The sequence below is a fragment of the Trichomycterus rosablanca genome, chromosome 8 (assembly GCF_030014385.1).
Source record: "Trichomycterus rosablanca isolate fTriRos1 chromosome 8, fTriRos1.hap1, whole genome shotgun sequence".
In the NCBI taxonomy this organism is placed as follows: Eukaryota; Metazoa; Chordata; class Actinopteri; order Siluriformes; family Trichomycteridae; genus Trichomycterus; species Trichomycterus rosablanca.
In genome coordinates, this window is record NC_085995.1 from 33,313,433 (window position 1) to 33,326,163 (window position 12,731).

At 39.8% G+C, this 12,731-nt stretch overlaps 2 protein-coding genes across 2 annotated transcripts in view; one reads left to right on the forward strand and one right to left on the reverse strand.

Annotated features, from left to right (window-relative positions):
* The window catches only part of tmtc3 (transmembrane O-mannosyltransferase targeting cadherins 3), an 84,963-nt gene extending 74,456 nt beyond the window's left edge, over window positions 1-10,507 (reverse strand). The window contains exons 1-3 of the mRNA XM_063000755.1: window positions 10,487-10,507; window positions 9,187-9,400; window positions 5,256-5,474 (exon numbers count right to left, since the gene is read on the reverse strand). Coding sequence (XP_062856825.1) covers window positions 5,256-5,474; window positions 9,187-9,378 — 411 coding nt within the window. The 5' untranslated portion in view covers window positions 9,379-9,400; window positions 10,487-10,507. The remainder of the gene's footprint in view (window positions 1-5,255; window positions 5,475-9,186; window positions 9,401-10,486) is intronic.
* A 1,314-nt stretch (window positions 10,508-11,821) lies between these two features.
* Window positions 11,822-12,731, forward strand: part of cep290 (centrosomal protein 290) — a 50,125-nt gene continuing 49,215 nt past the window's right edge. The window contains exons 1-2 of the mRNA XM_063000756.1: window positions 11,822-11,841; window positions 12,131-12,253. Coding sequence (XP_062856826.1) covers window positions 12,161-12,253 — 93 coding nt within the window. The 5' untranslated portion in view covers window positions 11,822-11,841; window positions 12,131-12,160. The remainder of the gene's footprint in view (window positions 11,842-12,130; window positions 12,254-12,731) is intronic.

Consider the following 12,731-nt stretch of genomic DNA (forward strand, 5'->3'; position numbering starts at 1 on the left):
AATGACCTCTGCTGGCTGATCGATAGCGCCCGCATCAAAGGCGAGTGATCAGATAAGTTTTTGGAGATCTGAGTCCCATATAAAAATCATCTCATGCAGGTGAAAAGATAAAATCAGCTACTCCACACGTAAGAGGGGGCGTGTGTTAGTCACGGCTCTCCTCAGTCAGGAGTGGAGGTTAGCAGCAGTAGAGAGAAAGCAAAATGCAATCGAGTAACTGGATATAACTAGATTGGGAGGAAAACTGAGAAAAATGCTGCATTTATGAGGGATCTTCAAAATGTTTCCGCACTTTTATATTTTGGTTGGACACGGTGAGGGCGGGAGGAGTAGTAATTGGTCGTGTCTGAGAGAGAGCTTATAGTCCGGATTTAGCGCCATCTGATTTCCACCTTTTTGGACGCTCAAAGAAGCTTTAAGGGGAAGAAGATTTTCATGTGATGATGATGTGAAAGCAGCGGTGTGTCGGTGGCTACACACTCAACCAAAAACATTTTTTGCTGATGGTATTAAAAAGTTGGTACGATGCTGGGAAGGTGACTATGTAGAAAAGTGATGTCATTTGTTTTTGAGATTCTTAATAAATAGTTTAAAATTTTCAAATTCAATCCTGCTGATGGTTCTAACTGGCCCCTGTCCTGCTATAAACTGAAACTGAATGACAACAAATCACTTGTGGTAAACATAATTACGTCCCTAGAGAGACACACAAGCTATGGCTTTGGTTTTTCATGAGCTCATGTAGCTCTGAATCCATCTTGCAGCAGATGTGCAGCTTGTGTAGATCGTGTTTGCAGACTTCTGTTTTGTGTTTAACACGACACAAATGAGCTCAGTGTTCCCACTGCTGTCCGTCATCCTAATCAAAGAGAAGCACGTAAAGCAGGGTGTATGACAGCATTTTGGCCTGTTGCTTCCCCAGTGCTGATGGGATATGAGCAGTATGGACAGCTTTCTTTTTCGAGTCACTGGGACCAGTTACTACACTGTACCTGGGAGCAATATGTGGTAATAAAGTGAAGTCAGCAACCTGGAGTGGATTATACACATTACTTACATTTAAAGCGAAAACCCACCCAGTGGTTTGCCTACAAATTCATGGCTTCAGTGCACAAATTACTGATTCATGAACAGCTACGACCAGAATTTACACAATTAGGGACGGTAATGATTAACTGGTTCATCGATAAATCAGTATTTGCTTCAAAAGTACTGTCGCTTAAAACTTATGCGGTTGAATTCGTTTTAAGCTGACGCTTGATTAGAGTTGAAACTCACTCACACTTGTCCTCAATGTGCAGCGCCAGCTCTGCTTACACGCTGCATTCAGAGATTCTAATCCAAAAATTAACACTGTTATAAATGTATTCACTTTTTTGTCATTAAGACATAAAGCGACATCAGTGTCCAGCCATACAAATACTCTTTTGGCTAAATGGACACAAATTCCCCCTGACAAATATCAGTCTTGTGAGAAGACTTGTCAGAAGAGTGTCTGTTGTTATAGCTGAAAAAAATCAGCTGGATGTGAGTGCCAACTTATGCCAACTGGATTAGTGTTTTCAGTAGTGCTTACATGAACAAAACACAAACCAAAAAATTACATAAAGCATAGTAGGTCAGAGCACACAACAGACAGAGAACACATGTCAGACATGTCTAGGCCCTTGGATAGGGACTGATATTTTCAAAAAATAATAATATACAGTAGACCCTTGACTTACGAACCATTTACCATATAAACGATTTTTTCCACTTAACGTACAAACAAATTTCAAATTACGAACCGGAATTCGCACGTGAACACCACACATCACGAACAAGTTGACTCAGACCGTCTCACCGTCTATATATATATATATATATATATATAACAAATAATGTACATAAAAAAAAAAACCACATCGCATTTCAGTACACTATGTGTGCTGTCCCATACACCATAATAAATTGGGGCCATATATACAGTGTATCACAAAAGTGAGTACACCCCTCACATTTCTGCAGATATTTAAGTATATCTTTTCATGGGACAACACTGACAAAATGACACTTTGACACAATGAAAAGTAGTCTGTGTGCAGCTTATATAACAGTGTAAATTTATTCTTCCCTCAAAATAACTCAATATACAGCCATTAATGTCTAAACCACTGGCAACAAAAGTGAGTACACCCCTAAGAGACTACACCCCTAAATGTCCAAATTGAGCACTGCTTGTCATTTTCCCTCCAAAATGTCATGTGATTTGTTAGTGTTACTAGGTCTCAGGTGTGCATAGGGAGCAGCTGTGTTCAATTTAGTAGTACAGCTCTCACACTCTCTCATACTGGTCACTGAAAGTTCCAACATGGCACCTCATGGCAAAGAACTCTCTGAGGATCTTAAAAGACGAATTGTTGCGCTACATGAAGATGGCCAAGGCTACAAGAAGATTGCCAACACCCTGAAAGTGAGCTGCAGCACAGTGGCCAAGATCATCCAGCGTTTTAAAAGAGCAGGGTCGACTCAGAAAAGACCTCGCGTTGGTCGTCCAAAGAAGCTGAGTGCACGTGCTCAGCGTCACATCCAACTGCTGTCTTTGAAAGATAGGCGCAGGAGTGCTGTCAGCATTGCTGCAGAGATTGAAAAGGTGGGGGGTCAGCCTGTCAGTGCTCAGACCATACGCCGCACACTACATCAAATTGGTCTGCATGGCTGTCACCCTAGAAGGAAGCCTCTTCTGAAGTCTCTACACAAGAAAGCCCACAAACAGTTTGCTGAAGACATGTCAACAAAGGACATGGATTACTGGAACCATGTCCTATGGTCTGATGAGACCAAGATTAATTTGTTTGGTTCAGATGGTCTCAAGCATGTGTGGCGGCAATCAGGTGAGGAGTACAAAGATAAGTGTGTCATGCCTACAGTCAAGCATGGTGGTGGGAATGCCATGGTCTGGGGCTGCATGAGTGCAGCAGGTGTTGGGGAGTTACATTTCATTGAGGGACACATGAACTCCAATATGTACTGTGAAATACTGAAGCAGAGCATGATCCCCTCCCTCCGGAAACTGGGTCGCAGGGCAGTGTTCCAGCATGATAATGACCCCAAACACACCTCTAAGACGACCACTGCTTTATTGAAGAGGCTGAGGGTAAAGGTGATGGACTGGCCAAGCATGTCTCCAGACCTAAACCCAATAGAACATCTTTGGGGCATCCTCAAGCGGAAGGTGGAGGAGCGCAAAGTCTCGAATATCCGCCAGCTCCGTGATGTCGTCATGGAGGAGTGGAAAAGCATTCCAGTGGCAACCTGTGAAGCTCTGGTAAACTCCATGCCCAGGAGAGTTAAGGCAGTTCTGGGAAATAATGGTGGCCACACAAAATATTGACACTTCAGGAACTTTCACTAAGGGGTGTACTCACTTTTGTTGCCGGTGGTTTAGACATTAATGGCTGTATATTGAGTTATTTTGAGGGAAGAATAAATTTACACTGTTATATAAGCTGCACACAGACTACTTTTCATTGTGTCAAAGTGTCATTTTGTCAGTGTTGTCCCATGAAAAGATATACTTAAATATCTGCAGAAATGTGAGGGGTGTACTCACTTTTGTGATACACTGTATATATATATATTGAACGAACATTCGGACAGCAGACCGGTGTTTTTCCAGTGTTTTCTTTATATTTTGTAAAATTCAATATTAGAATGGCCCCAATTTATTATGGTGTATGGTACAGCGCACGTACTGTACTGAAATGTGATGTGTGTTTACAGTATGTACAGTACAGTACTACTGTGTATTATTGTTTATTATTGTTTATTACAGGAATGTCTATTCTATAATGTAAGACTTAAGGAAAAATATACTTGTATTTATAACAAAAAAGACCATTTAAGACATTAGAGAGGTTAGGTAAGGGGTGGTTTGGGAGGTCTGGCACGGATTAATTCTGTTTACATTATTTCTTATGGGAAAAATAGGTTTAACTAACAAACATTTTGACTTAAAAACAGCCCTTCGGAACCAATTAAATTCATAAGACAATGGCCTACTGTGATAAGTGATTAGGTTTGGACCCAGAATTGAGAGTGCACTGACAAGTGCACCACTCAATGTCTAGGCTGATGCAGGTTTGAAAACTGACATGTGAAATCGATTTTTGAATCTGAAAAACAAAATGTTACAATGAAACAGCCTGTGCCCCCAAACAGCTTGTGATCTAGCATAAGCACATGCTGTATAGACCAAGCAAGGTATTTACGGGTTTAGAAATTGGTAACAGAGCCAAAAACTAAACATCTTCTATTTAGCAACATTTTAAGCAATATTGGGGCAGTAGTAGCTCAGTGGTTAAAATACTGGACTAGTAATCAGAAGGTTGCCATGGTCAAGCCCCACCCCAGCAAAGTGTCCACTGTTGGGCTGTCTAGCAAACGTAAATATAATTGCATATACACCAATCAGGCATAACATTTTGACCACTTTTTTAAGTGTTGGTCCCACTTTTGCTGCCAAAACCGCCCTGCAACTGTGATGCACTGTGTATTCTGACACCTTTCTATCAGAACCAGAATTAACTTCTTCAGCAATCTGAGCTACAGTAGCTCGTCTGTTGGATCAAACCACACGGGCCAGCCTTCGCTCCCCACGTGCATCAATGAGCCTTCGTCGCCCATGACCCTGTCTCTAGTTCACCACTGTTCCTTCCTTGGACCACTATTGATAGATACTGACCACTGCAGACCGGGAACACCCCACAAGAGCTGCAGTTTTGGAGATGCTCTGACCCAGTCGTCTAGCCATCACAATTTGGCCACTGTTAAACTCGCTCAAATCCTTACGCTCGCCCATTTTTCCTGCTTCTAACACGTCAACTTTGAGGATAAAATGTTCACTTGCTGCCTAATATATCCCACCTACTAACAGGTGCCGTAATGAAGAGATAGTGTTATTCACTTCACCTGTCAGTGGTCATAATGTTATGTCTGGTCGGTGTATAATAGCAGAAGTGATCGATTGGTTTTATGACACTTTATACACATAATAGTGTCATTTATGGCATGATCTGTGTTTAGTTCTTTTTTTATAATTCTTGTTTATATTTGTCTGTTTATCTTTTTTGAAGTTTAGGATTGCTCTTGTGTTTTCTCGGGTGAGAGGTTTTTTTTTTGTAGTTCCAGGTAAGTGTAGTTGTTGACTCTCTCTGGTGTATTTGAGGCATTCTATCAGGATATGCTTTATTGTGATAAATGTGCTTAGTACTCACAGCCTCTGTGTGAATCGGGTGAACAGCGAACAGCAGTGCGGCCACCAGGCTGGTTGTTGGGTCGAGCAGCAGGCGGCAAAAGCGCAGGAAGAAAACACATACGACTGCATGGAGAATCACATTGAACAGATGGTAGGACGCTGAGTTCAGTTCACTTAGCAGGTAGTTCAGGCGGAAAGTGAGAACAGTAAGTGGCCTATAGGATTTATGGCTCCGCTCCTACACACACAGAGACATGGGAGAGCATTTTAAAGCATTTAAAGCCTTTAAAACATTTAAAGCATTGCTTTCTAGCATTCCGCTTAGTGTATTTCTGTCTTGAGCAATACATTTATTTCACATGATTTAGATCATCAAGGCCTTACCGATACATTTCGAATATAGGAATTCAGGACTACACAAGTGGGAGTTTTAGAGGAGGGTTAACAATCAAGGATAAGTTTTTATTACTTTTCTTCACTCAGAACAGAACAAGCTGACTCAAAGCAAAGAACAAGAAATATTTCTTTGAAGGTAATTTGGTTAAATAGAAAAGAAATGGATGCAAAAAAAAAATCATTTATGGGTCATTCCTGGGATTGGGTGCCTTTTGGACCTTAAAACTTTTTGAAAATTAAACACCGTTTTAATTTGTTTTTCATGTTTTATTATAAAAAGGACATTTCCACTAATATTGGTCAAGCTAAATTACACATGCACCTCATATACATTGTGACGTCCACCCTGTTACGTATTAGGTCGTAACAGGGTGGACCATAACAGGGTGGACATTCTGACATAAAATTAGCCATTAGCTAGCGAGTGAGCAAAACCATGCCAGCATAAAAGTGAACTCAGACAAAGAATTCTCTGTTTTTTAGTGTGATTATTTTTAAAATGATCAAACCGTATAGCTTTTTCTCATATATCCCATAACAGGGTGGACATGTTATGGTTGACTATATAAGACTTTTAGGATAAAATGTAGAAAAAACAACATTAAAAAGAGGAGTTTAATAAGCCGCTCATCTTCCACAGGTGTTTTCCCTCCAAAAAGATCATGTGAGCTCCAGGAAATGATGTCAGGATGTAAAACAGCTCTTCATTTTAAGAGACAGTAGTAAGAAATAACAGGGTGGACCAGCAACTTGAGGGACGTGTGAAAAACCCTTATAATAAGCAATAACATGAAAGAAAAAAAATCCAAGGTTTAGAGGGACTTAAGCAAAGCTTTTAAACAGTATTAAACGACTGAGATATTTTCATGATTAAATCTCATATATCATCACTAAATCAGAATGTACAGCACTGGGAACATGGGAAAACCTCTGGTATCTAAGAGATAAAAACAGTATGTATACAGTCATTTTATTTTGGGGAGGTAAAAAACATTGTGTTTAGTATTTGAAAGTGTTCATTATTTCAGTAAGATGTTTAGAAATTGTATTTTTTTAAATTTACTGGGGACACAAAAGGCACAGAATTGTAGGAATGACCCTTAAAAATTCAAAAAAAAAAAATTAAATTCTTCAAAATTAATTTAGATATTTATTTGAATAATTAATTCTTAATATTTATTCATTAATTCTTAACTCTTAATTACTATTATTATTTATTTAGATAATTATGTCTCAATTGTGGGTGCTCAGATCATGCAGCTGTAAATTATGCTAGCCCCATACCAGTGTTCAAATCCTCAGCGGTGCTATCAGCTGATCAGGTGTCTACATACAGACACAACTGGCTATGTCTAAGAGGGGAGGATGAAGAGACTATGCCATGGATTGGCAACCAATCTGCATTCAATTCTGGGGAAAACCACACTCACCGCGACCCTGACCGGAATCAAATGATGGTAAGACAAGAAAATAAAATGAAGGGCACTCAGTGGCACAGCTGTAAAACACGCTAGCCCACCAATGCTGGGATCTCGAGCATGCTCTGATACCGGCCGGCCAGACATCTACATGCAGACATGATAGGCCAAGGTCTCCCGAGTGGGAGGGCTGGAGGGATTCCACATCGCTGCTGGGGATAACAGAAAGCAGTGAGTGACTCTAGATATGTGTTATCTATCCCTATGTGCATACATGTTGGAGGGGGCGTGGGTTAGGTATGGCTCTCCTCAGTCAGGGTATGGGTCTGCAGGGCTGAGGAGAGATACAACCAGAGTAATTGTATATGACTACATTAGAAGAACTAGAAGCAATAAAGCAAATGAAATGAATAATTAATAAATTCTGTGATGTAAACAAGTATCAAAGGCACATACAGTGTATCACAAAAGTGAGTACACCCCTCACATTTCTGCAGATATTTAAGTATATCTTTTTATGGGACAACACTGACAAAATGACACTTTGAGACAATGAAAAGTAGTCTGTGTGCAGCTTATATAACAGTGTAAATTTATTCTTCCCTCAAAATAACTCAATATACAGCCATTAATGTCTAAACCACCGGCAACAAAAGTGAGTACACCCCTTAGTGAAAGTTCCTGAAGTGTCAATATTTTGTGTGGCCACCATTATTTCCCAGAACTGCCTTAACTCTCCTGGGCATGGAGTTTACCAGAGCTTCACAGGTTGCCACTGGAATGCTTTTCCACTCCTCCATGACGACATCACGGAGCTGGCGGATATTCGAGACTTTGCACTCCTCCACCTTCCGCTTGAGGATGCCCCAAAGATGTTCTATTGGGTTTAGGTCTGGAGACATGCTTGGCCAGTCCATCACCTTTACCCTCAGCCTCTTCAATAAAGCAGTGGTCGTCTTAGAGGTGTGTTTGGGGTCATTATCATGCTGGAACACTGCCCTGCGACCCAGTTTCTGGAGGGAGGGGATCATGCTCTGCTTCAGTATTTCACAGTACATATTGGAGTTCATGTGTCCCTCAATGAAATGTAACTCCCCAACACCTGCTGCACTCATGCAGCCCCGGACCATGGCATTCCCACCACCATGCTTGACTGTAGGCATGACACACTTATCTTTGTACTCCTCACCTGATTGCCGCCACACATGCTTGAGACCATCTGAACCAAACAAATTAATCTTGGTCTCATCAGACCATAGGACATGGTTCCAGTAATCCATGTCCTTTGTTGACATGTCTTCAGCAAACTGTTTGCGGGCTTTCTTGTGTAGAGACTTCAGAAGAGGCTTCCTTCTGGGGTGACAGCCATGCAGACCAATTTGATGTAGTGTGCGGCGTATGGTCTGAGCACTGACAGGCTGACCCCCCACCTTTTCAATCTCTGCAGCAATGCTGACAGCACTCCTGCGCCTATCTTTCAAAGACAGCAGTTGGATGTGACACTGAGCACGTGCACTCAGCTTCTTTGGACGACCAACGCGAGGTCTGTTCTGAGTGGACCCTGCTCTTTTAAAACGCTGGATGATCTTGGCCACTTTTCTGCAGCTCACTTTCAGGGTGTTGGCAATCTTCTTGTAGCCTTGGCCATCTTCATGTAGCGCAACAATTCGTCTTTTAAGATCCTCAGGGAGTTCTTTGCCATGAGGTGCCATGTTGGAACTTTCAGTGACCAGCATGAGAGAGTGTGAGAGCTGTACTACTAAATTGAACACACCTGCTCCCTATGCACACCTGAGACCTAGTAACACTAACAAATCACATGACATTTTGGAGGGAAAATGACAAGCAGTGCTCAATTTGGACATTTAGGGGTGTAGTCTCTTAGGGTTGTACTCACTTTTGTTGCCGGTGGTTTAGACATTAATGGCTGTATATTGAGTTATTTTGAGGGAAGAATAAATTTACACTGTTATATAAGCTGCACACAGACTACTTTTCATTGTGTCAAAGTGTCATTTTGTCAGTGTTGTCCCATGAAAAGATATACTTAAATATCTGCAGAAATGTGAGGGGTGTACTCACTTTTGTGATACACTGTATGTCATCCTCACTATACATGTCTTAGCAAAGTTTTACCTCTGACATTGGGGTCCCCCAAAAGTCATTAAGGAAAAGGTTTTTAATAGGCGTCGATGGACGAAGGTCCTTGTTATCCAAAATGGCAGAGACATCGTCAAACACAAAGCCACACAACAGGCTGTTCCAGTAGCAGCCCGCCACCAGCACAGTGAGCAGGCAAATCTCCTTCCACGACACTACAGCCATCATAAACTGGAGAGCTCATAAAGCACTGAAGACACAAGACAGAGAGAATCTAATTATTTAGAGACTGGGAAACTCAGTTGCTTGCTTCAACAAAGCTCAACAAAGCTATTGCCTAAGATAAGGAACTGTAGAACTTTCAACTGTTGGACAGATGTTGAGCTGTGATGTTGAGCATTGAAGATGCCAACATCACAGTCTAGACTTTTTCTAACTGCTAAGCTGCATGCCATCTAAAGTAGGATTTTCCAAACATTTACTTAGTTGCATCTTACAGCAAACAGCTTACAAGTATTAGTATTTAGGCTCACTGTTCAGAATGACTTAAACTCAGCCACATTACCATTACACTACCACTGCCATGTTTGACTGTTGGTTATGATCCTTATTGTGAAATGCTCTGTAAGCATTGGGGGGATAAAGGTGTAAGCCAGACACTTCTAGGCAGATTTAGCACTGTTCCAGGTTTTTTATTTGGAATTCTTAACTTGCTTTTCTAAAGTATTTGCAATCCCAGAAGCATATTGTTTTTTAATGCAGTGCCAACTTTTAATTTGAACATTATCACAATATTAGGATCATACCACCAGCTCTGAAAAATACTAAACTCTGTGCTGAAATGTACTGATGGATCTGCTCACACATTTCATTTGCTTCCAAGTGAACCAGACATAAACAGCATGTTGATTTTATTATTCAACTTTAAAGCTCATTTTTGTTACGAACACCGAGTAGCATTTAGATAAAGCACACAGATTGTGCAGCTCTTATCATTACCAGTGTTTCAAATGTGCTTCTCTGTTTGGAGCATTAACGGTAACAGCTAAACCAAACACACCCATTTATTCACCGGATTGTCCAAACACCTTTCTCTCTCTCTCTCTCTCTCTCTCTCTCTCTCTCTCTACACAGAATTTAGTTCACTGGCTGTGATATAGAAAACATTATTACATTTCTCCTCAGTAAACTTGTGTACAAACTCCAGTGGAATTAAATATTCATTCATACAGAAAGCTGTAGAGTCACTAAATCACTTATTCAGTTAGCTAGTCTTGGCTAACGGAATGTTTTGTAAAAGTTGCATGTTCTGAAACATGGCACGACATGAACTCACCTCGTCATGATTCTGGTGTAATGTAGTAAGAGTTAGTGAAAGTACACGTTCATATTTTAAACATATAGCCAAGTTTTAATCAATAAGAGCAGCAGATAATCAACAGCTAACCGTTCTTCAGAGGACTGAAAAAAACTGAATCCGGGTCACAGTGCACGAGCTACAATGTATATTCATTGCGCATGTGTGGAAACAAAAAGAAAGATCTACAAATCATATAACACCACATTGGCTGTTGAAAGTTGGAAAGCGATGACTTGAAGATCAAGCTAAGTTTCTGGTTCATGTAGCTTAAAAATAAAATAAAAAATAACTTTTATATTGCATTTTATTTCGTGTTTATTAAACTTTATGTTCTGCAAACAAATAAATATTCTTTTATTTCTTTTATAAATTTAGATTTGAAAATATATTTACAAACAATAAATTCTTTTAGCCCCTCTTTAAACAAGAAATGATGTAAATAGGTAACTTATTTATTTAAGGATAGCATGTAAATGGCCTACAGTTTAAAGGGAAGCATCTTCAATGATGAAGTATCGTAAAAGTAACTGGTGAGAATCAAAGCCACTTAAAAAGTATTTACTTAAACACAGTATTAATTTGGAAGTAATTACATATTTAAAAAACATTATTTTTAGAGAAATAATAAATAATGGTACCCAGGTGACGTAGAAATAAGAAATCAATACTTGTAAAAAGTTCGTGGGTGAAGTTGAGTATAAACATGCCCGCACATTCTCAGACTTTTCAGTCAATCGCTGAGACATGAATTAGTTTGTTATGGATTTGTGAAAGACTTAACAGACTCATTTATTATTTTTCTACATTTCCAACTGTACTTTACATTTTACATTTTCGACATTTAGCAGGGGTCTTTATCCAAAGCAACTTAAAGTATTGTGACAGTATACAGTCTAAGCAATTGAGGGTTAAGGGCCTTGCTCAAGGGCCCAACATTGGCAACCTGGCAGTGGTGGGGCTTTGACCTTTCAATTACTAGTCCAGTACCTTAACCACTAGGCTACAAGTGTACTATGAGTTACTTTTCTTGCTAAATTTATTGAACTATTTTTTTTTTTTTTTTTTTTGTGATGTGGTGAAGTTGTTTTCCAAAACTATCTACTTTTTGCTCACCCTTAAGCTTTTTATTTTTTTGTTTAATTTTTTAACAGGGCCCTATTCCTATACGGAATGCGTTCATGCTTGTGCAGCCAGCACAGAGAAAGTATTTGCGACAAACGGAATACGACTGTTTGTATTGGTTGCTTAGGAACAGCGCGAGCTGGGCTGAGATAGCTTTGAGGCTAACGGACTATTAAATGTTGCGGTGAGATTTAAAACTGTTATATAAGGTAATTTGTTTAAAGAATAAACATGTTTTATCCCTATTATAGATATAATAGTTTCAGTTAAACCTGAAATTCAGTGGGCTGTAACAAATTTTAATTTAGCCGTTTGGGCTAAGCTTGTGTTTATTTGTTCGCCTCGCGCAAAACGGACTTTTCTCTTTTTTTATTATTACTATTTAATTGTAATATAATATAATATAAAACACTTAATATAATATAATATAATATAATAATGCCTGACTGCTTAACACTTTCAAAATGAAAACTAACTGTTACTTTTGTACTTGTGCAGCCCTGCTCTGACCATCTAAACAAGTCCATCATGCCTCCGGTCACAGACTGGACCTTCCTGATGAGGGTCGATCCAGAAGATTTAATAAACGATGATCAGAAGATCTGTGATATGTTTTTAAAGGTATTCAGTCTTCTACATATTAAAGTCGATTACACTGGTTGTTGCTGTCATTTTCTAGCACGTTGGAGACACAGTAATACCTGGTACAGTACTTACACTCAGTTGCCTAATCAGTACCTGCACTCCTCTTTTAAAAGTTCAGCCATAACATTAAAACCACCTCCTTGTTTCTACACTCACTGTTCATTTTATCAGCTCCACTTACCATATAGAAGCACTTTGTAGTTCTACAATTACTGACTGTAGTCCATCTGTTTCTCTACCTACCTTTTTAACCTGCCTTCACCCTGTTCTTTAATGGTCAGGACCCCCACAGGTCCACCACAGAGCAGGTATTATTTAGGTGGTGGATCATTCTCAGCACTGCAGTGACACTGACATGGTGCTGGTGTGTTAGTGTGTGTTGTGCTGGTATGAGTGGATCAGACACAGCAATGCTGATGGAGTTTTTAAATACTGTGTCCACTCACTGTCCACT